Source organism: Dromiciops gliroides, chromosome 4, assembly GCF_019393635.1.
Source record: "Dromiciops gliroides isolate mDroGli1 chromosome 4, mDroGli1.pri, whole genome shotgun sequence".
In the NCBI taxonomy this organism is placed as follows: domain Eukaryota; kingdom Metazoa; phylum Chordata; class Mammalia; order Microbiotheria; family Microbiotheriidae; genus Dromiciops; species Dromiciops gliroides.
In genome coordinates, this window is record NC_057864.1 from 428,508,924 (window position 1) to 428,534,321 (window position 25,398).

At 34.9% G+C, this 25,398-nt stretch overlaps 1 protein-coding gene across 1 annotated transcript in view; it reads right to left on the bottom strand.

The window, feature by feature from the left end:
* Positions 1–25,398, bottom strand: part of COL11A1 (collagen type XI alpha 1 chain) — a 290,689-nt gene that overhangs the window by 132,472 nt on the left and 132,819 nt on the right. The window contains 7 exon segments of the mRNA XM_044002791.1: positions 1,230–1,283; positions 9,820–9,927; positions 11,397–11,450; positions 19,543–19,587; positions 19,670–19,723; positions 21,182–21,226; positions 22,872–22,925. Coding sequence (XP_043858726.1) covers positions 1,230–1,283; positions 9,820–9,927; positions 11,397–11,450; positions 19,543–19,587; positions 19,670–19,723; positions 21,182–21,226; positions 22,872–22,925 — 414 coding nt within the window.

Below are 25,398 nucleotides of genomic sequence, written 5' to 3' on the forward strand. Positions count from 1 at the left end.
CTAGATATTTCTAGGTGATCTTTTTGGACAGCATGAATCTCAAAGGAAAAGAGGTTGCTTTAGTGAAGGTGGTAGAACATGAGTCTGGAAGTATCAATGAGGAATAAGAAGCATTCTGATTTCATGTCTACCCCCACTGTGATGGTAACTCAGAGTCAGAGAGTTGGGTTATATGAGAGAAGTAGCCAGTATTGGAAATAGGGGTGAGAACAGTAAATTAGGATTAGATAGGAGTGAGATGAATGTGTATATATGCACATGCATGCAAACACACACACACACACACACACATGTTAGGCTGAGAACAGTATGTGGTCCAGAAATCAGATGTGGTTAATTTCATAAAAGAGTGGTTCATTGACATACCAGTGAAAATACTGTGTCCATTTGATGATAGTTTTCAGAGCAAGAAATGGGAAAGAGATGGAGGAAGAAGTGTCATAGCACAGAGGTGCGGATGGATTTTAATCTGAATCCTTGGAGTGACTATACAAATTAATAAACTTACAAATATATGTTTATGGAATATGTGCACATATATGTCAAACCTGTATAGATTTTTATTATATTTTGCTTTAAACCTAAATGGATATTACCTGATAGCTTTACATATCAGGTAGACAAGAATCATAAATGAAAGTTTATTCAGTTAAGTTTTTTTTGTAATTTATTCTATTAAAAAAAAGGAGAACAGAGTTGGGAGAGACTCTACCCCCAAAAAATCCCCTACAAATTGCCAATTTAAATGAGCAAGTAGTACTATAACACAGGGCACTAGACAGAGGTGAAAATGAAAGATTGGAAACATGCTTTTTTCACTCCACAACCTTGTCTAGAAAAGGTTTAAAGTAAAAGGAGGCAGTAAGGTAGTTAACACCATAAGAAAAAAAATACCTTCAAAGGTAAAACATTTTTGGACATATCTGTACTGGAGACAACATAATTCAAATGTGGCTCAGATTTTTAACAGGGATTTTGTTACTAATATTTTCTGAAATAAAATAAGATCTGGTCTTTTGTCTTTCTTTCTTTCTCTTTTGAATTTAAAATATCCACTTTTGTCTGATTTCCTTTTGTGATATGTAGTATATATTACTTATGAAACTTTTGTCTTCTTTGCTAAAAATAAATCTCTAAAGAACATTGCTTTGATGTTTCTCATAAAAATAATTTTCTTTAGAAAATGTAGATAGGCAAAAATATAAAACCCAACCAAATATTTTCTTTACCTTTGGACCTTGTCTTCCTGGGTATCCTGGTAATCCTGGAACTCCAAGTTTCCCCTGAATTTAGAAAGAAAGAAAAAGAACATTGTCTAAATTGGCTTAAAATTGAAATATTGTATTGAAGGTTTTAAGTACATTAGTTAATAACAATTGTACACCATCCTCATCTTTCTATGGATTTATTTGTTTAAGATTATTCTAAGGCCCTATCATCCTTGACTTTCCGCTCTCTATTTTCTCTGGAAGAGAAGAGAAATGATGATTTTAGGCAGGTCTCAACATTCTAGCCAGAAACAAATTAGCATGAGATAAGTGACACAGTCAGAGTACTTAGCATTTTCTGATTGAGGAAAATTAGTATGTGGTGTACACTCTTATAAGGAAAATTCTGGGCTATTAATCTATCCATCTATCTGTTTGGTTATCATTTCTTTATTTATATCATATCTGCTTCCCCAAAGTCTTAAAACATCAACCTCTTTGTCAATTCCCCGGTCTATGCTATTTACCAACAGCCCAATGATCATTTCAATGATTAAGAGTAGAGCCAGAAAATTTGCCTAACATCAAATTGGGAAATTTCCAGTTGTCTCAATGTGCTTTGGATAAGCAGTAACCAAGGATAAACATGAATGTACTTTAAAAAACAAATCCTGGGTCAGTCACAATACTTGTGTGATCTTGGGTAACCTCGCATGGTCTCAGTTTCTGATCTGTAAAATGAGGAAGCTGGACTCTAAGATCCTGTCCTGTCCTCGATCTATTATCTCATGGTCTTCTATTTCCTCAATTTAAAAATTAAGGAATCAGATGAGATGAACTGTAAGGTCCCTGATAGGTCTAAAATGTTCTAATTATTTGAGAATTAGAAGAGGAAGTCTTTCTTATTCCCCCTTCTCTTCGACCACATTGTATTTATTTTCAATTTTTTTTTGGGGGGGGGGCAGGGCAATGAGGGTTAAGTGACTTGCCCAGGGTCACACAGCTAGTAAGTGTCAAGTGTTTGAGGCCAGATTTGAACTCAGGTCCTCCTGAATCCAGGGCTGGTGCTTTTATCCACTGTACCACCTAGTTGCCCCCTAAACAGATTTTTACTGATATTCTTTTTCCTTTTTTTTTGGAAGGGCAATGAAGGTTAAGTGACTTGCCAAGGGTCACACAGCTAGTAAGTATCAAGTGTCTGAAGGCAGATTTGAACTCAGGTCCTTCTGAATACAGGGCGGGTGCTTTATCCCCTGAACCACTTAGCTGCCCTCAGTTTCTTTTTATAGGTCTGCATATATACATATATTATCTCCGCTAACAGGATGTAGGCTGCTTGAGGCTAAAGATTATTTCACTTTTTTCTTTGCATAGTATGGTGTTTGGAACCTAGTAAATAATGAATAAATTCCTATTAATTGATTGATTAGAGGTATAATTTAAAAAACAGATACTGGAGGCCTCAAGTCAGAATATTTGAGTTTGAATCCCAGTTTGGACATTTTATATATACAGTTTCCCCCTCTGTAATGTGGGGGTAATAATAATTGCTCTAGTTATCTTAGAGCTATGAGGAAAATATTTTGTAATCTTATATTTCTCTAAAAATATGAATTTTTACTTTTTTTTCTGTCTCCACAGCACACAGAGGTACTTGTGCTGAAATATTACCCAAGATTTCTGGTCCTGATTCTGGGTGAGTTACTTTGAACAAAGTAAAATAATCCTTACAAACTCACAGACAATATTCAAATTGGGCCTTCTTGGCCACTAGAGGACACCGTGCATATGAACTGTTTAACAAAGGATAACAATCATTTTTACATAAACTTACCATTTTCTTTTTTAATATGGAGAGATCAATTTCAATCTCTTCTATATAGAGCAATAATAAAATAAAAAAAAACTTAAGCAGTATATAGTGTCTTGTGGCATCATTATTTCAAAGTACATGCTTCTCCTGAATAGACTAATAATTTATTCTTATTGATGTTAACATCCTAAAGGATCCAATCGAGGAGTTACAAAATAATGAGAGAGTAAAATTAATTGGATATAATGAATGAGAATTATATGTGTGATTGCAATTTGTACATAGTTACCATATTTATCTACTTATCTATCCATATCTTGATATACACACATTTTTTTTTCCATATAAAATTCAGCAAGCTTTTGAGAACTGGGGTAATCAACACTTCTAAAGATTTGGGAATCTTATATAAGTTTTTACTTGGCATTGATTCACTTTATGTGCTTGGTAGTGTTGGTGGTGGGGATAAGAAGTTTATTGCTATAGTAATGTAAACATTTGATGGTATTAATCTCATACAGGAAAACTCCAAGTACATTCCTCTATTTGTGAAACAAGATTGCTTTTATAGACTGTAGCCCCAATTCCATAGCCATGGAAATGGCTCCCTTTGCAGAAATTTTGGAATCTTGAGAGGTATGTGAATTCTTTAAGTCTACTTCTATGTATGTATGAGTCCTATATTGTACTTGATACTATAAATTCATTTAAATGCATTTATTAAGTACCTATTATATCAAGGCACTGTACCTGGTTCTGGGTATATAAAGATGATTAATATTTAAATGCTTAGGTGTTTACTAATTCTGAATATCCATCAATTTTGACACAATTATCATACCTATTGATTTAGATTATTATTCTATGCAAAAAAAGAATCAATAAAAAAGAATGGCATTCTGATTTATAAAATATGACATGAAGAATTAGGTTTTGAAATATATATTTATATTAATGGGAAAATTAATTACTGGATAATCTTTTTTAATGGCATTGAGTTTGTTTTGATATCTCCTTAATATTTTGTCATAAATAATTTGCTTTTGTAAGAGTTCTACATATTTTTAAAAATGGAAAACATATCTTAGCAATCAGGCAGTCCTACTTCCAATTTTAACAGATCAGGAAACTGAGTCTCAGAGAGGGAGAGTAACTTTTCCATGGTTGGATCATAATAGTTAGAATATAATTTAAATGGATCTTATCTTAAAAGCTTGCACGGTGAATCAAAATATTAAGGTTTGAAAGATACTTGTCCTTACATTTATTTCTTTTTAAATTATGTTTCAATTTTTAGAGATAGAGAAAATACTCTTACATTCCCAACTGTCATTTTTTTTTTAACAAGGCCTTTAACAACACAAGAATTTCCATGATTTCTGAAAGCATAGATGTAAACACAGAGAGACCAAAGAGGGGGAAAATGATGTTTTTCAACTTCAAAGTCTTAGGACAAGTTATTTTACGGATACAAATTTATCCTCTGTTACCATTTAGCTTCCCTAGTTTCACCAACATAAACGGCTTTAAGGCAACAGTCCTAACTTTCTTTTCATGAAATGTCCTTTGATTTCTCACTGGCTGAATAGCTGGCAAGGGATATTGAAGTTTTTGGAATATTCATTCATGAAGAGATTCTACAAGGCAATTAAAGTTTAAAATAGCTATTTTTCAACATTCTGAACTGCCTTTTGAGCTTTTTCCTATTATTCAATTACATCAGTGACACTGAGTTAAAAAAGTTTACTCAAGGGGTATTGCAGTTCTTCAAGTGGTTAGGGCTTCTTTTTTGTAGATGTTCCCTTCACTAATGCAGATTGCAATTCTTCTATGCCTTATTAGACCACCTTCCCATGTTTCTGTGACTAAAAAAAAAAAAAATGCTGAGCTTCCTAGGGCCTCTGGGAACTTAATTTTACTTGGGTTCTCAGTTAACAGATATAGAATACATTGTTGGGTCTGTACTCCAAGCCTATCTAGCTTGATAGAATCCTCCAGAGTTTGGGTTTTACTGGCACAACCTTCAAAAACTCTATCATCTCCATGCATGAGGCAAAAGAGGAAGACTTTTTACATTTTATATCTGAGGAAACTAATACTGACAGTGGTTAAGTGATTTGCCCAGGGTGATATAGCTACTAAATGTTTAAAGCTAGATTTAAACCCGGATCTTCCAGACTTGAGGCCCAGCATTCTGACTAATGTGCTACCCAGTTTGCCTAGGGTGTTACTTGAGGTCCAAAGAGGTTAAGTCAAGGAGACAATATCTCTAAGCTTCCTGAGGAAAAGGGCTATGTCACTTTTATCTTTGTATTCCCAGAACATAACACAGTACCTTTCATAGAGTAGGTTCTTAATGAATATTTGCTTAATTTAATCAGTATAACACCCATACATGAAATGACACCTAAACTGTCTGAAAGGAAATCACATAAATCATAAATCATAAAAATCAAAATTTTTAAAGAAGAATCATTAAATTCCAGAGTCTTAGATTTCAGACTATAATACTTAAAGGCAAACTTGTTACAAGAAGATGTTTTTAAAAGTCTCCTTTATTAATTTAAAACTAATATATCTTTTCCCAGGTTTACACAATAATGGTTACTATTTATATTGTTCAGTCATTTCAATCTTGTCCAACTCTTCATGAGCTCCTTTGGGATTTTCTTGGCATAGATAGTGGAGTGGTTTGTCATTTCCTTCTCCAGCTCATTTTACAAATGAGAAAACTGAGGTAAACAAGATTAAGTGATTTGCCCAGGATCACCTACCTAGTTAGTGTCTTAGGCTGAATTTGAACTCAGGTATTCCTTTATTTATTTATTTTTATAAAAGTATTTTTTTTTTATTATTTTCCAGTTACATGTAAGGATAGTTTTCAATGAATTCACGTATTCCTAACTCCATATCTTACATTCTTTCAGTGTGCTGCCTATCTTCCCTCACTATTTATATAGTGTTTTACAAATATCTTATTTTATACCCACAAAAACCCTGGAAGGTAGGTGTTATTATTATCTCCATTTTACAGATAAAAAAACTGAGATAGAGGGTAAGTAACTTGTTCAGGGTCATACAACTATTAAGTGGGTAAGGATGAATTTAAATTCAGATCTCCTTTACTATCAGCAATCTATCCACTGCGTAATTTGCTGCTTCTAAATATAATATATAGTAACCATCAGGGGTAGGATTTGAATTCAGGTCTTTTTGATTCTAAGTCCCAGGACTGTATCTATTAAGGCATGCTGCTTCTAGACATAAGAAATCATCACCTAAAAATAGGTCAAACAGTCACAAATGGACACAAGTCAGAAGGAATTACTTTCTTTAACAGTGGAAAATCACAAACCTGCATATATGTTCCTTGCTCTGAAGTTTCCTTTTGTTTAAGATACAGAATGTCTTTTTATATGAGCCTGATCTTCCTTAAAGAGCTATTTAGTTCATAGAGAAGACCCATGATTTCATTTTTGCATAAATTTCCTTTAGCTGATATTTTAAAACATTAACACTGTACAATGCATGTTACCATTGTTCAAATGAAGAAGTAACCAAAAATAATTTGACTTAAAAAAAAAGCAAGGCCAGATCACTTTATTCCCTTTATTCCCTGGAGTTTCCACAACATTATGCATGGAGATGAATATTTTAATGTATCTGAAAAGACAAGGGGTTCACAGCACAACTTTATGACCTTGCTATCATAGACAGAACCAAAAAGTTGTCTGAATCAGTATCAACACTGCATAGGTAAGCAGTGTAGGGGGAGGGAGAGAAGGGAAGCAAACAAGCAGCAAGAAGCATACTTTTAATGATGTCCCCTTGGATACATTAAGTTATCATCACTTGTTTTATGCTATTGATTTCAAGGTTAATGAAACTCCCTAATTACGATCACAAAACCATTTGTGTTCTATGTTAATTGCTGCATTAGAGGAATTGATTCTCTTATGTGAGAGCTCTGCAGCAAGATAGCTTAAGAGCAGATTTGGGTCAAAGCAATCACACAGAATTTGGGAAATCCTGCAAAGAAAAATGGTATAAATTTTTCCCCTTTAAGTGATGGCACTTAAGAAAAAAGAGGAATGCTGATGAATAGTGAAGTGGAAGGAATCCAGGGGTAGTTTCAAATCACTGATGCTGTGATTCCCCATATTAGACCTTTGGCAGGGTGAAGAGTGGGGCTGAGTGGAGATGAAGTTTATCCAATGGCCGTTGTCTGCTGGCATTGGCAGTGTCTTGGCAGAATGGGGAGACAGGCGGGATGAGGAGTGGAAGGGGGAAGGAATAAAGGAATGGAGGCCTTTCACTTCATGGCCTTTCCATTGACCTTGCCCATTCCAGCAAGTTTATTATTATGAGCTCTGTAATAAATTCAAGAGTATCACGACACAGAGAGAAACTGGAAATAAACAGCTAACCTAGCAGTGCATTCATGGTAACTCTGTGGATAGGATGAGTCTACTTCTCTTCCTAGGCTGAGTTCCACCCCCACTACCCACTCACCTGTCTGAAAATATATACTTTTAACTCTTAGGATTGATTCAATAGAAAGCAAAGACACCTTCCCTCTAAAGTTAGCTTCCATCTAATCTGAATATACCTTGTACCTACATAATTGTTTATATGTCATTTTCCCCATTGGAATGCAAGATTCTTGAGGGTAGGGACCATATTTTTGTATTTCATGGTATCCCTGGAGCTTTTCATAGTATCACACATAAGAAGCACTTAAATGTTTGCTGATCAATTGGCTGTCAGACACCACTTTGAGATTCTTAAAATAACATTTTTATTACATAAATTAAAAATAAAATGTAAAAACATTATCAAAAAATCATTATCATGAACCAATGTGTGATTCAAGAATACCCTTACAATTTATTCACAGTTTCACCCACGTTATCCAATAACCATCCCCTTTCTCTTCTTCTTTATCCATTACATGCTTATCTTCAGCTCCTATCCTCTAAATTTGAACTTTTCTCTTTGCCATTTCTTCTTTTGCCTTTTGCTCTTTTCAAAAAATTATACAAAAGGAAAAAACAGAGCAAGGAACACAAAAAATATTTCTACTTTTCATAAATATGGTTTTCAACCATTTAAGAAACAAATTCCTTCTAACTTGTATCTGCTTTTCTGGATGCCTATCTTATGCATAATATCTGGACAATATTTTAAAGTGGAGTCAGAAGACCTGAGTATGTTGTCCTACTTCAGATACATACAAACTTGGTGATTTTAGGAAACTCAATTAGCTTCTCATTTCTCTAGGCAACTCTTTAAGACTGTGAATTAAAGAGAAAGTGCTAATAAACAATAACAGAGTTGTCACATCAGTTTTTTTTATCAATAAAATCACAGGTCTCGTCTTTATCTTTATGCCTTTGCTGTAAGATTATATCTTATTTTCTATTAAATTCTGTATGATGTCTAACATATTACACTGTCTGTTATAAATAAATCAGAATGTGTTCAAATCCATAATACTGGAAGAATTTATTTTTCCCCTAGAATGCATACGCATAATGTTTAGGCTAGAGCTAGGGCTAGGCAAAGTTGAGCATCACCTCATATGAGATTTGAGAGGCACGGGAAGACCTCACATCTTTCCCTCCCCTGACACTTCCTCTCCTAGGTGATATTGGTGCTCTAATCCCTTTATAACTGGCCAAATTCTATCCAAAAAATTATTCTTTCAAGATTTTGTCCTGCCTTCTCTTTTGTTTGTAAATTGATGTAGGCTTTCTCCCCTTGCCAAGAATATATTGTTTCCAAATATTCATTTCTTGAAATCATTCAATTGCTTAAAGGTTCAACTCAGCTGCTCTTCCTCTGTGAAGTCTTCATTTATCCCTTCCAACGAAAAGTTCACTCTATGTTCTCATGTTTAGTTATCTTAATCCTTTTTTTCCTAGAGACTACATTTGACCTTGGATTATACTGATTTGTGAATGTCTCCTTCATACCTCCCATTAGATGATAAACTTCTTGAGAGCAGGGACTGTTGTTTTCCATGTTTTCATTCCTAGGAACTGGTATAATGTACCATGGGTAACGATTAGAATGACGCCACCTGCTGGCGACTTACTGTAGAAAAGCTATACCATGAGGTGAAGGTCTTTGAGGGCAAGACCATGCAACTTTTCTTTGGCGTCAGGAAGTGACATTTGCTTGTGGGAGGAAGAAGGGGGAGCCTGGCACTCTGACGGGCTCTTTCCTGAGGACTCTGGTGGGGAAGGGAGCTAGAAATGAGCTCTCCCTTTAATAGATAGATGAATATAGGCCTTTCCTTCTCTCTTTACCAAATTCGTATTCTCCTTAATAAATGCTTAAAAGCCTAACTCTTGCTAAAGCTTATAATTTCTTGGCGACTACTCATTAGATATTTTAGACAGACTAGCTAGAATTTTAGCTTTAACACATGTACTTAATAACAGTTGCTATTGACCTGAAACTTCTAGTATACAAATTTAAATGAAGGAGAATTCATGACAAATCCTATGTGGTTCAGAGGGGTGTAGTATAAAATAAGAAGCCCAGGCCTTGACAGTGAGACAACTTAGATATAAAGAGACAGGTCATGCAACTCTCTAATCAGTTATATGATTATATATAGTTATAGCTATAGATGTCCTTCAAATCTGATTAATTCAATTTAATGACATAGGGAGTTGGCATATTTGTAAAATCAAAATTTAATTAAAATAACACAATAATTTATCACCTTCAACAAGCAACTAGGAAGTCTGGACAACCCTTCTGATTGAAAATTTACAATTGCTTACTAACCTTCTCCCCAGCTTGACCAGGACCACCAGGGTCCCCAGTTGGACCTGCTCTTCCTTTTGGACCTTCAGGACCATCTTCTCCTCTTGGGCCCACTTGTCCAACTTCTCCCTGAAAAACAAGAAGGCAAAAGTATAATAAATGAGAAAACAATTGAATGAATATGTACATAAATTATTATACAGATGGATGGCTCTAAAAAAGTTGTCAATTTATTTATACATACTTTGGTACTGAAAAACGAGTTGGAAATTCTAAGTATTAAAGAAGGCCAACAAATGCAAATGAACATAGGATTCTACTAAAACTGCAGGAGCCATTACAATTTAAATTAAATTACTTCTTTTAAAGCTATGCTGCAGATTTGGAAGAGGAAAGAAAGATATTAGGTTTAGTGACTATTCAGTGCCTTATTTTAGGGGTCTAGAAAAGTCACAGATAGAAAAGTCATAGCACATAACGTTATGATATGATATATGCTAGATATTAGAGCCGGAAGGGACCTTAGAGGCCATGGAATCCACCCCATTCATTTTAGAGATAAAGCAGACAGGGGTTAAATGACTTTCCCAGGGTAATACAGGTAACAATTGTCTTATGATTTCGCCTCAGAAATTCCTGACTTCAAATCCAGCACTCTATCTACTATGCCATCTAGCAGCCACAAACCTTGTGTTTCAGTTCCAGATGGGAGGAAAAGGTAATAGCTCCTGCTTGGTGCATAAATCTTTAGTTGGTTTTTCAAAACAAAGGCAATAACTCCCCTCCCCACTTAAAAAAAAAGTTGTTTACCATTTATCATATTAATTAGGAACTACTTATGTAAGTTAATGAAATTTCATTTTTCCTATTACAAAATATAAATTGATGAAAAAGTTGACTCATATTTTTGAGTGTGATAGACCTCTTTCACCAAAAGAGAAAACTGTTGGTCGAGGCCAGGGCCTCTTAAACTTTTTACACTGGCAACCCCTTTTTGTCTGAGAAATTCTTATGTGACCCAGATATATAGATATATAAAATAGATATACATAACCTTTTACTGTTGCCAAGATTTTTGAGAACCCCATACTCAGTTACCAGTATAAGAGGTTTTGGTCTAGCCTAAAAAGTGTACCTTACAGAGAAAGGCAAGTGTATGATTCTTGGAGCCAACATGAGGCAAAATAAAGCCAAATGCTGCTGCATTGATTCACATATATGCAAAGAAATGTCACAAATTCCAGTAATTGTTTCTCTGAAATGCACTGTTTGGAACTGACTCCTCATTTGTTTCCATTAAAAAAAAAGATTTACCGGAGTATCTAAACTTGGTGGACATGTGCAACTACTTATCCCTGAATATGCTTTTATAATGTAAAATGCTAACATATGGAACATTTTAGCCATAAATAATACCCCAAAGATTTCCAATGACTTATATAAAAAAATAAAAATAAGGATCACAAATTTTTTTTTTAATCTGTGTAAGCATAGGTAATAATAGCTCAAATGTCTCCATTTCTATTTTCTTGGTATATTTAATGAGATAATAAATGTGCATTCTTATGTACTATAATAAAATTTCTTTTTTTACTCACTCTGTCACCTTTAAGACCCATGTCTCCTTTAAATCCAGGGAAACCATCTTCGCCCTAAACAAAAGATAAACAAAATATGTTTAATTATGTTAACATCAATCTACAATTGGCTAAATGTTAAATACTGTTACTTTATATTAATCATGCTAAATATTATTATCAATAGTTACTTCTAGAATTGAAAAGAGGAAAGAAATCTGATGAGGAAAATGCTTCTTTTTAGATTTACAAAAAAGAACCTATCAGTTTTGGGGTTTAGGGCATTTGATATAATCTAATCTAATTCACTCATTTATACATCCAGGTGAAAATTATCAATCCTCCACTATAATATATACAAAAGGTAGTTATTTAGCTTTTGCTCAAATACTTTCAATAAGGAGGAAGAGGATGCCTTCATTGGCTAACTCTAATTGTTGGGAAATTTTTTCCTTAGATTAGGTTTTCAATATCCACTCAATATTTCTAATTCTATCCTTTGTACCCAAGCAAAATAAATCAAATTTCTCCTTTACTTGTCAACTCTTGAAATGTCTAGTCAGCTACCCCTCACCCCTGTTGACTCCATCCTACCCTTGTCTTTTCTACTCCAATCTAAACATCACCAGTCACCACAAATTATCTTTACATTTATAACCTTCACCATCTTGGTTCTCTTCTTCTTGCCTCTCTCCAGCTTATCAAAGCCCTTCTCAAAAGCCAATGCCTTAAACTGAACATAGATATAATATCCCTGAAAACTGTAAAGATGAATTTGATTGTGAAGCCTATAACCACAGATTCAAATATTTATCTGTGATGTTTTAATAGATATCTTTGAATCCATATTCTTCAATCCATTCTATACTCAAGATGAAAGGATTAGATGCTATTTATGACTGAATTCTGTACATGCTAATGAATTGACCAAGTCTATGGTTCAGTTAACAGAATTGTTCAGATACTACCACAGTCGAATTAATTGCTATTATAATAGATCAGAGATGTCAAACATGTGCACCAAGAGCTACATGTGACCCACAACTATTGAGTGCAGCCTGAATCATATTAAAATGTAATTGGGAGTGCAGCTAGGTGGCGCAGTGAATAGAGCACCGGCCCTGGAGTCAGGAGTATCTGAGTTCAAATCCAGCCTCAGACACTTAACACTTACTAGCTGTGTGACCCTAGGCAAGTCACTTAACCCCAATTGCCTCACTAAAAGAAAAAAAAATATTTCCCAATTACATTTTTTTTTTAGTGAGGCACAGCTAGTGTCAAGTGCCTGAGGCCAGATTTGAACTCAGGTCCTCCTGACTCTAGGGCTGGTGCTCTATCCACTGTGCCACTTAGCTGCCCCAGGGAAATATTTTTTAAAATAAATAAAAATACCATAAACCATAGATAATGTTACATTTTGAAACTGTCAATATGTAGCCTATAAGTATCCTGTTTAGTAGCCCTTGTTTCTATTTGAGTTTAATAACACCATACTGTAGCCATGTATAGGATGATACATTCAGATACACAAAGAATATTTTCTTTGAGTATTTATATGCTTATTAACACTCACAGGGATCCAACAGTCAAATTACATTTTGATTTGAATCTCACTTCAAAGAGTAAGTAATTTCATATATCTAACAATAAATTGAATTCAGTCTTAATTTTTCAAGACAGATAATAAATAAATACTTAATTACTTTCTAACAGGAGTATTAAAAGCAGGCTTCGGGAGAGGCTGGATACTCTCAGTGCAATTCGGTAATGACAGATGTGTGAAAGCTCAAAATGTACACTTAATTTCCTATTTACTAATTTTTTTCATTTTTCCACCAAAGCATAACACTGTAATTATATGCTTACCATGTTTGAAAGATTTTATTCTTTATGACAAAACTAGGTACCATTTTAGAGATTATGCTTTTGAAACCTAGGAATAGCCATAAAGAAGAGCTTATCAATGTGACTCTAACTTCATAAAACTTTTTTTCAATGCTTAATCATTAAAGTAAAGTAAATTAGGTGACTGTTGTAGATATCTTTGCAGAGAGGAACAAATCATGCAGTACATGTGAAGGATAAATGATGGACACATAATGAAAAATCCATGGTAATGGATACTCCACTGGGTATCCGTGCTCCATCAACAGGACAGAAGAACTTATGAAAGGACAAAGGCAATGGTTGCACCGGATTGTTAGCTGTGGATGAAGTGTGATTTGCAACTTGAGCAGGATACTCATATTGGTTATAAATCCACTTATAAAAAATCACAGATCCATTGAGGTACCGAGTCCTGGAATGTCCATTTTTGTTGTAGTGATGCTGTCAACTAATGGAGCTATTAACTCCCTAAATGATTGGATCTGAAATTATCAAATGAAATATATGGAAGCAATGCAGCTTGAGGTCTGAAGAGTGTACACGAGACTATTCAATCCTAATCTGTCCATTTAAGCAGCACATGGATTACAATTGTATCATGTTATACTTGGAAAGTAATTTAGAGATCAATTCAACCTCCTCATTTTATAGATAAGGAACTAAGCTCATTGAGTCTAGGAAGGACATTGACAACTTGGAGTTTGTCCAGAAACATGTGATTAGGATCTGCTCACTCTGGTATAATAGACAGAATACTAGAATTGGAGCCAGGTAAATAAGTTCAAATTCGGACTCTGACACTTAGTAGTTGTGGGACTCTAAGCAAGTCACTTTCCCTCTCAGCCTCGGTTTCTTCTCTTTACAATGCAGATAATAATAGCCTCTTCACAGAGTTATGCCATTAAAATAGGATGTTATATAGAAAGCACTTTGCAAAATTTAAAGTTAGTTATTATGTCAACCCCAAATACAATGATCATGTACTGAAAATTGAACTAAATTTTGAGTCACAGGACAAGGTTTAAGTCCTGTTACTTAATAATTTTATGAATTTGGGAAAGTCACTGAACATTTCCAGGCTTCATTTTGTGCATCTGCAAAATAAGACTAGACTAGATAATCCACAAAGTCTCTTCCCACTCTCAAAGTTAAGAATGATAGAAACCCTGGGCAAGATTTAAGGTAAGGAACACTTATTTACAAAAGCTATCTTCAAACATCTTTCTTTTGCACAGGTTGCTTTCCATATCTGGAATATTCTACCTCTTCACAGCATTCTCTAAAAATCCCAGCTTCCCTCAAGGTTTAATTAATATGGCACCTCCTCTAGGAAGCCTTTCCTGATATCCTTTGGGGTTAATGTTCTATTGATTTCCCAAATATTATCATGTAAATGTTTTTTCTGTTTGTATGTCATATCCTCCCAAACAAATGTAAGCGCCTTAAGAAGAAATTTTGGTTTGTTTACTTTTTTATTTTTTGTTTGTTTTGCATCCCCAGTCTCTAGCAGTGTCCTACATATTGGAGGCATTTTATAAATAGTTGTTGGATTGGACAGGGTTGGACTGAACCATTGGGATTCCCAGGAGATACAGAGGAAAAAAGAATGTATCATTAGGAATTTGCCAGGAGATAGTAAGTCTCTGTAACATCTTAGGAAAAAAGATGAGTGATTACTTTTTTTTTTTTTGCGGGGTAATAGGGGTTAAGTGACTTGCCCAGGGTCACACAGCTAGTATGTGTCAAGTGTCTGAAGCTAGATTTGAACTTAGGTACTCCTGAATCCAGGGCCAGTGCTTTATCCACTGTGCCACCTAGACGCCCCTGAGTGAATACTTACTGAGACATTTAGACTTGACAGAGTCATGATTGAAATGGATTCAGGATAACGTGACACACAAAATTCCTTCTAAATGTACAATTCTACAAAATGTGAAGTATATTCATCCTAAATTTAAACAATGGGGTTTTAGATTTTTCCCTTAGAGTGATTCTTTTCACATGTTATGGTCTCTTATCTATGCATTTTTTCATGACAGCTGACATACACATGCTAGCAACAATTGTTTCTGAAGTGATTCCTGAAAAATCCCCCACCTCCTTCTTACCCCCTGCAAATCATCGGTTACCATTACTTCACAGGGAAAAAGAGGGAGGGAAATCTATACCAGGTGCTGTTTTTTATTTATATTCAATGCCAACAGAAATTGTAAACTCTTGTGATTTTCTACCACAGACAAATAATAGTCAATGAACTGGTTGTTGAATACTGCCTGTTCAATTTCTATATACAATAGTTGGCCTCAGAATTGACAATATACACTGACGGGGTCACTGTAATTATCAGAATGCATTTGATAAGATCCTCATTTATTCAAAAACCTGTTCCTGTTTTTCAGAATAGGAAATGGCAAAATTTCTATACTAAACTTTCAAGGTCTTAGCAGTTAACATGAAGTTTTGTTCGGTTTTTCTTTAAAAAATGAAACAGAATGGATAAAGCTCTACCCATTCATGCTGTTCTTTGATGCCAAATTCATTCAAGGTGCTTTTGAAAACATTATGGTAGTTAGGCCTGATTTCTATTATTTTAAAGTATATTTGTGTTTGGGTGAAGGTGGAGGGAGTAGGGGAAGAGGATGCTGCCAAGAGTGTACATTTCTCTGCTTATCCAAATGAATGAGAAGAATCAGTATAGTTGGTAAATGACTACTTAAGCCATTCTGAAATTATGTTAATAAATGGTCCAGATGGATTATGGGTGAGTGAAAAAAAATCATCTTGAATAACTACCAAGTTATTCATACCCTTTGGAGGCAATGTGTCTTAGGAGTATTTCCCCGCCTAACAATATCTCACTTAAATAAGTGGGTCATACACAATTTTTTCATAGCCCATATGGCAAATTCATTAGAATTTTTTTCCTTCATGATCAGAAATATTTATGTGACTGACTTTCCAGTCTATAAAAATAAACATATGTGAGGGAAAATGACCAAAAATTCATGACAATGAAAGTTTTCCTACGTGGACCCCAAATATGATGTGTTTTTTTAACATTTTATAAATGTACACATTTTCTTAGGAAAGACAAGCAAGGGTATGATTGTGGGGGGAGAAATAGAACTGCTACTTATTATAAGCAATAAAATATAGTATAAAAGAGCCTTTAATTCCATAATTCTATTTCTAGATAAACACATTTTATATCTTTTAACATGGCTGATACTGAGAAGGGTAGAGTACAAGAAAAAATGTTTATGAAATGCTTAACTAAATCCCTGGGTCTTTTACTTGAGTAACTAAATAAGTCTTACTATACAAGGCGGCATTCATAGGGAATCAACAACGCAGATTAGTTTTTCCCACCTCAACTGGATTGTTTTCTTTTCCCAAAGACTATCTACATAATCATAAGCATTCAAATTAAAAGTCTAAAAGTCAGCTACTACCTCATATACTCAGATGCTTGTCAGAGAAAGCCAGTCAGAGGAGATCATCAAGTGATTCACACATTTCCTATCACAATACTAAAAAACAATAAAAATATCTCTTTCTATATCTGAAAATAGAGCTTCCCTAAAACTCCTGGTTTATAAGCATCTAACATTGTACAAAGCATTGATCCTACCTACACCAAACTATCTTTAAAGCTGTTGAAGACATTCTCTGGCTTGAAAAGCGATGGATATAATATAGATAAGGTACTTTAGAAGACATAAAGTCCTATATAAATATGAGTCATCTTCCAACATTTTCACTGTTATATCACTTTCATTTTTTCTGATTTAGTCCAGGCTAGAAAAAACCCTAGGATAAGTTATTATTCTGTGATTATTCTTGTTCACTTAATGATTTTTGGACTAATTGAAGGTGGATTAAATGACTTTGGTAACAGCAGAGGGATGCATGTTCATTTTCTATACACTCACTGAAAGTATCCTTGGGAAAACTCTCGTAGCAGACAAGATTTTGAACATTTTATTCAAAAAGTATTTCTATAGATTTTTAACCTCCTCATATTATGTTCTTAGTCAATTGATGAGCATTTATTAAGCACCTACTGTGATAAGAATTGGGGATACAAAGGAAGGCAAAAGACTATCCCTGTTCTCAAAAAACTTTCACCATTATATAGGTTGGCCTTGAACCTGAAAGACAGACTCAGCTTTATTTAGAAGTGATGATGTATTTATAAGGGTAAGCAGTACCATAATGGGATTAAACAGTCTTCTTTCACAATGTCCTGCAAAGGGATTTGTAATTAACTCAATATCTAACTTGAGGCATGGGGCAGAACTTCCTTTGTTGACAAGAGAGGATAAGAAAATCAACCACCACATAACCATCAAGGGTTCCAGATACTAGGCCTTGATACCTGTCTTCTTGTTCTCTAGACTCCAGGTCATCCAAACCAGATGATATTCTGAGTCTGGGCCCCAACCCTACTCTACTTTGTAACTTCTGGTGATCTCATTAAGTCCAATGGGTATATTATCTCCATGGAGATGACTCCCCAAACTACACATCCATCCTTCATCCCAATCCTAAAGTCTAGGCTTCTGTCACCAATGGCTGAACGTATGCTCTTATATGTTACATTTGAAACCTAAGAAGGGCAACTTCTCTTTTTTTGGTTAAGGGTACTACTATGTTTCTAGATACCCAGTTTCATAACCCCAGTGCCAACTTCATTACTTCATTCCATTTCCGGTCTTCTTTGACTTTATTTTGCTCCCCATATTATACAAATCAGCTATGATAGCCTGCTTGCTGATCTTCATAGACAACATGCAATCTCCCAACTTTGCATTTTCCCTATCTATCCTCTATGACTAGAATGTTCTCTCTCCTCAGCTTCATCTCCTGGACTCCAGCATGTTTTAAGACTCAGCTCAATTCCCACGTTCTTTTAAACCTTTTCTGATTTCCTCCAGCATCCAAGCTTCCCCCAACCACTAGTGCCTTTTACCTGAAATTGCCTTCCATTTACACTATGTATATATTGTGTGTGTATATTTATATATATATATATATATAATATGTAATATGTACATATGCATGTATATGTTAATTATAGATACATAGTTATCTACTGTATTACAATGGGAGCTCCATGAGGTCAAGGACTATTTTTGCCTTTCTTTTTATCTACAACTCTTAGCACAGAAATAGTCACAAAATAAGAGGTCAATAAATGCTTAACTAACTCCATTCTCCCTCAACCATGGACTGAATCAGTTGCCAGTTCTTGTCAATTCTGCCTCTGCTACATCTGTCATATCATACCACTTCCCTATACCCATAGTGTAGCCATTTAGTTCAGGGCCTCATCATCTTTCTCCTAGACATCTAATTTGTCTCTTTTCATATAAATTTATACCTTTCTGATTCATTCTCCAAAGGCCGTCAAATTGATATTTCTAAATCCCAGGTTTGACCATGTCAGTTCACCACAATAGAATAAGTCCCTTGGAAGCAGGGAGTGTTTCATTCTTATTTTTATACACCCAGTGCCTGGCACATAGTAGGGGGCTCCAAAGATTCATATTAAATGGAACTGAATCTCTCTTACTAAAGTTCTAGTTTAAGACTGACACAGTGGCAGCCTTTTGATAAGAATCAAAACAGGTATTTACTTGCTTTCAGATTATGATAGGCAAGTTGTTAAAGAACCACTGGAATGAATTTAACAACTTGAATGATTTACACCTGAAAGATAAATATCCACACATTCTCAGATACACAAACAAAAATGCCTTAGAATAAAGCATTTCATTGAATAAAAAAATGAGATCATTTGACTAGAATTAATGTATTCACAGAGGTAATATACACATATACACACATACACATGAACACATACACACATACACAGTTCAGTCCTTTCCTAATGCCCTTTAAACATGTTCAGGAACCAAATGTTTTTGTGAGGGGCAGGTTAAAGTTAAGATGAAGATTAGGTACAGATTTCTCCCTCATATGATTTTAGCTCTTAACCATAGCAACTAGTTAATATTGAGATTAGGTTATTTATACTTTAGCCCAGATATATAAGCTCTATATTGAAATATAATACATATGGGGGGCAGCAAGGTGGCACAGTGGATAAAGCACTGGCCCTGGACTCAGGAGGACCTGAGTTCAAATCCGGCCTCAGACACTTGACACTTACTAGCTGTGTGACTCTGGACAAGCCATTTAACCCTGCCATTGCCCGGTCAAAAAAAATACAAAAAAAAAAAAAAAGAAATATAATACATAGAAAATAAAACCTTACCTTTTCGCCTTTAGAGCCCTTAAGACCTCTTACACCATCAGCACCCTATGTAATAAATTAGAAAGATCAAATAAAAATGAGATTTTTATATTTAAATAAGGCAGTTAGAAGAATACCTAATACTTACCTTTACACCACGGGGGCCAGGATAACCAATGGGACCTTGTGGACCAGGAGGGCCCTGAAAAAGAATAGATAAATAAAAAATGAGGTTTGCTTGTTAATTCATAAAGGGCCCATTTTGCAAATGTTTTTAGAAAGTGACAAGTTTTTTTTGCACTGAACTTGTAAAAAAAAATTGTCTGCAGTACATTAATCTCTAAAGAAAAATGTGACAGTTATCATAAAGAGTCAAAATGGGCACAACTTTAATTGACTGCAAGCACAAACCAGTTACTTAGTTATCTCCAGATGTGATGAAAATATAATTTAAAGCAATATCAATATCAGATTATCAGGTGGTAAAAACAAAAACACACAAACAGTTTAGGGTTTTATCAAAAATGTATGAGAGGGGCAGCTAGGTGGCACAGTGGATAGAGCACCAGTCCTGGAGTCAGGAGGACCTGAGTTCAAATCCAGCCTTAGACACTTACTAGCTGTGTGACCTTGACAAGTCACTTAACCCTCATTGTCCTGGGCTCTGAATTAAAAAAAAAAATGATTCATTATATTTCAATGTAATTTGTTTCCAACATCTTCACAAGACTGCCAAAGGGTTAAGAAATCATGTTCCAATGTATCTTGGATGGGGCTTTAGAGTCCAACAAATACAATGACTTAATTTATCCCTGAGGAAACTAAGGACCAGTGAGATTACTTGATTTACCCAGAATCACAAATTGCATTTAAATGATTGAAACTATGATCAAAAATATATTGATTTCCTATGCGGATACCTGTTAACATCAGATCTAAGGAAGCATATCTGTATTGTGTGGATTCTAGGGTCTATAACACTTCTAGGATTTTAAAAACTACTGATTTTTTGGCAGTGATGCAGAATCAACAGACCTCAACAAAGATGGTTTTCTCTTTGTTATTTCAATCCAAACAGATCAATGTTGAGTCTTTAAACATGCTAATTAATTACATGTGTAAAGGATTGTTCTTACTTGACAAACAAGAAAACCTAAAAGAAAACTGTGAATTAAAATTTGAACCTGATTCCATCATTCACATTTTTATCAGATACTTTTTCACTGAAATTATTTTGTAATTTCAATTGCACTTTTTGATGTTGCTCCTCATGTATCACATGTGCTTTTAAATTTTTGTCTAGACCTGCCTTCCAGGAATGAGCCAGGAATTAAAAAGCAGAAGCTATCAAATTGGAAATTCAAAGTTACAGGTTATCTATTCAAACCATATGACAGTTTATTATGTCCTGAGGAGACTGAAATAAACATAAATAAAGCCAATGCTGTCTAAAAATTAAAACGCTAGCAAAATTTCTCAGATGCCAATCAATAAATACATCTGTGAGGACATGCATATGTTGAATATAAGGTTTACTTTCTAGCATTCATATTAACAACTAACAACTTTGAAAGAACAAGTATATTACATGGTTCACGAACTTGAAAGCATTTCCGCAGATAAAGAAACTGAACATTGAAATTTATGCTTTGAAACATACCAGAGCACCTTTTTCTCCAGATTGGCCTTCTTTGCCAGGATGACCCTGAATAGAAGAAAAGTGCATAATTGTTAGATGCTATAGCAACGACTTTTAAAAAAAACACAACCATGAAAATCAATTTCTCTCAGGTTTGAAGCTTTTAGATTGTTTTCCTTTTTTGTTTTTTATTGTTGTTTAGAAATGGAGCTAACTTTTAAAAGTACTGAAATGTTAACTTTTTCTAAAGGAATTTCATAGTTCTATACGAAGGCAGAGGATGTGGTTTTAAGCAATACTAAAAGCATATGAGAATGTATGAAAATGTTAGCAATTATCAAGAGGTTTAGGAATGACAGACTAATCAATAATATATTCAATGAGTTTATGTATTTAAAGGAGTCTTGAAAAGTATGTATATATGTGTGTGTGTGTGTATATATACATATATATATATATGTATATACACACACACACACACACACACATAAGCATTGGGAAGATCTATTTCAATTTTTAAAATCAACCTGAATACATTTTCCACAGTAAACATTCAAAGTTGATTTTTTGGTTTTTTCCAGTACGTTTCAAGAGTGTGGACATAGGGGGTTCCCTCAAAAACACTTTTTTAAAAATGGAAATGTAACATTCTGAAATACCGATTATTAGACAAGCAATCCAATAACCAATAATCATATATGTTATCTTATTAAGTAATTAATATTATGTTAGCTATATGTTTGGGGGAAGTGATAGGAAAGTCAGACAGTGTAAGCAAAAGACATTCAATAGACAGTCCACACGTTCCTCCTGGTATGTATTCATTGTCACTTTGTCAAGGTGACCCCTGTGGAAAATTTACAAAAGGATATTGATGATGGGTAGGGATCTGTACTATTGAAGAAGTGTCCAACAAACAGGAACAAGTACACAAGTAATTACTTTTAATGACCAAATTTTGAAAACTAACGAGATGTAAAGAACATTCAATTCTTGATTTGCCATGGTCACCGAGATAGTGTTCCTACAGGTGTGTATGAATCTGCTAGAAGGCTTTGTGATATGAAAAAGTACAATGCATGGACTCTATCTTCAAGATAGATGCATTGTAGGTGAGAGACAAAACATAAATCCACTGAACTGTAAATTATAATACAAAAGTCAAATAAAATTTCAATCCTTCAGTGGTTAAATAAAATATTATGGAAAATATAGTATTTTCACAGATGCATGATTAATTAGGAAAGTGGATGCCTTTGACATGTATTATGAGTCCAGGGGTAGAAATCTTCATTCAACAGAGTAGCCTGGGAAGCTTCATGGAAAAGGAAAGACAGCAATGGTACCTTATAAGGTGGGTAGGGTTAGGATAGACAGGAAGGATGGGAAAGTACATTCAAGGATAGATATAAAAAAAGATGAACAGAAAAATCATGTTGGGAAAATTCAGTTTGGCCTAAGCAGGGAATTCCTATAGAGGGCAAGTAGAACATAAGGGCAGAAAAGTAGTTTGGAGATAGATTATGAATAGCCTTCAATAGCTAACAGAAAACTACTGATTTAAGAAGGATAGTGGTATTTTAGAATAATAATTTTTTAACATTTAATTTATTACTAGGTTGAAAATAAAGCCTTCTAACAAGACACATTAACTATAGATTTGTGTTGTCTAAATATAAAGAAATTCAAAAAGAGATTTAGTGTTACTTACAGGAGGCCCATCAGCACCAGCAAGTCCAGCAAGGCCAGGTTTTCCTTGTGGACCCTAATTAAAACACAAAAGAGATCATTTTATAAGAAAATAAAACTCACTGAGCATGCTGGACAAATGTTTTTATAGTATAACTTCAGTAAAAACAGCTGCTATTAGGCCTGCTCTACTGTATGGATGGATGAATGAATGAATTAGTGTGTGTGTGTGTGTGTGTGTGTGTGTGTGTGTGTGTGTGTGTGTGTGTGTAGGTCTTTGGTCTTCTGATCATATATGTTGTCACTTTCAGTATTCACTTTGTACTAGACAGGTAGCTGCAGCCTCTGTGAGACCAATAAATTCTGAAAAGCATTCTTTTGCTGAATCCAATACTGCTGACTTCATTTTAGAAAAATCATTTCTTGTTCTTGTTGTTGTTTGTCCTTTGTTCTTAAAGAGGACCATGACATCAGGGTGATGTCATGACTTGCACTGGATTTAAGTGAGGGAAGGCTGCACAAGATCACCAACCTTACTCTCTCCTTCAAAGCCATGTGGGTTCAGTGACAAGAGATAGATGATAGATAGATAGATAGATAGATAGATAGATAGATAGATAGATAGATAGATAGATAGATAGATAGATAGATAGATAGATATCAGGATATATCAGGATGACTGGAGATATCCCCAAATATTTAAGGTAATTGGGGTTAGGTGACTTGCCCAGGGTCACACAATTAGTAAGTGTCTAAGATGAGATTTGAACTCAGGTCCTCTTGACTCCAGGAGCAGTGCTCTATCCACTGTGCCACCTAGCTGCCCCTAGACCAATCATTTAAGTCCTTCCCAGCTGTTTCTGAGGCTACTATATATCTAACTAGACTTAATCACCGAGTGAGTTTTGCCTTAGGTAATCTGAGACATGTGAAAGGCTTTAGCTTAAAAGGCCAGGGTCTCCCACTGCATCCTGGGCCCTCTCCAGTCATCCTGATATATATCTTGCCACTGGACCCAGATGGCTCTAGAGGAGAGAGTGAAGCTGGTCACTCTGCACAGCCCTTCCTCATTTAAATCCAGTTCATTGAAAGTCATGACATGTCATGATCTTCTTCAAGAATGAAGGACAAACAACAACTCTCTTCCCAAAGGTTCTCTTATCCTTCCCTAGTCCTTCCTATTTGACTATTGTTTTCTTTATTGATTTGTTACTCTTCCTTTGTCCTTTCTTTTCCCCTCTTAGTTAAAAAATTAAATAATTACCAATCTCTTTTCTAATTCTCTTCTCTTCCAGTCAATTCTTATTATTCCTTCTTTAATCTGTGTTTCTCATAGAGCATGCCTCTGAAGCACTAAATTTGAGATTTTTAAATCTAATCTATTATTATATTAAATTTTTGCATTTATAGATCTTGCTCAACGATACCCTTACCCTCCCTTTATTTGCTGGGCCTCACTCTAAGAGATATCAATTAGTGAGGTTGAAATTACTATTTAACCCAAAATGTATAGTTCAGTTCTGTATTCATCATTTAAGAACTGAGCCCTTTCTCTGTCCCACCACCACCATTCTGGGTGTCAGCTCTCTCTAGGAGCTCTCACTTAGTATCCCTTCCTTCTCCTCTTCCTCCTCTTCTTCTTTTTCTTCTTCTCCTTCTCCTTCTTCTTCTCCTTCTTTTTTTGGGGGTGTGTGAGGCAATCAGGGTTAAGTGACTTGCCCAGGGTCACACAGCTAGTAAGTGTCAAGTGTCTGAGGCTAGATTTGAACTCAGGTACTCCTGAATCCAGAGCCAGTACTCTATCCACTGTGCCACCTAACTGCCCCTCATATCCCTGCCTCTTATCCATGGAGGCACAACATTCTTCAGAAATGTAGCCTCCAAATGCAACAACATTCCTGAGAGTAAATCCATCATATGAAATTCATTTCCCATTTCAAGTATATAGTTCTTTGTTCATGGGCATATTTTTCAGTGTGTCCCCCTCTCCATTGCTGGAATGATGCATCCTACCTCCTATTATCCCCCTAGGTTCAATATCTCCTCTCCCAATCTCATGTAGCTCCACATGTTGCCAAAAGTACAGAAATCGCCACACCTTTGCTATTCATTGGTGGGCTTGGTAGGGACACATCATGCTTTTCCCTGTGTCTCCAACCTTCCTTCTCCCCTCCTACTCTGTTAGTCTCCACTACAAAATAAAATGGTTAATTTGTGGAGGGGAAGAAGGAGTTATGGAGTTCATTCCATAGTATTCTTTTTTTCTGTTCTTCTATCTTCACTTTTACACTTTAAATTCTACTTACGTCATTATTTCTTTTTTTTTTATCCTTAGTAATACCTATTATTATTCAGTTTTGGCTTGATTAATATTCATACATCTTTTTTAAACTGTGATCTTTTGCTTCTCCTCAGCAGACTTTACAAAGTCGATTAATTTATCTATTATTTCTCTAGACTTTCCACTGTAGGTTCAATTTAATATCTTGGTTTTTTTAAAAATTCTTTTAAAATAGATAATTTATTTCATTCCTTATTTTTTCCATGGA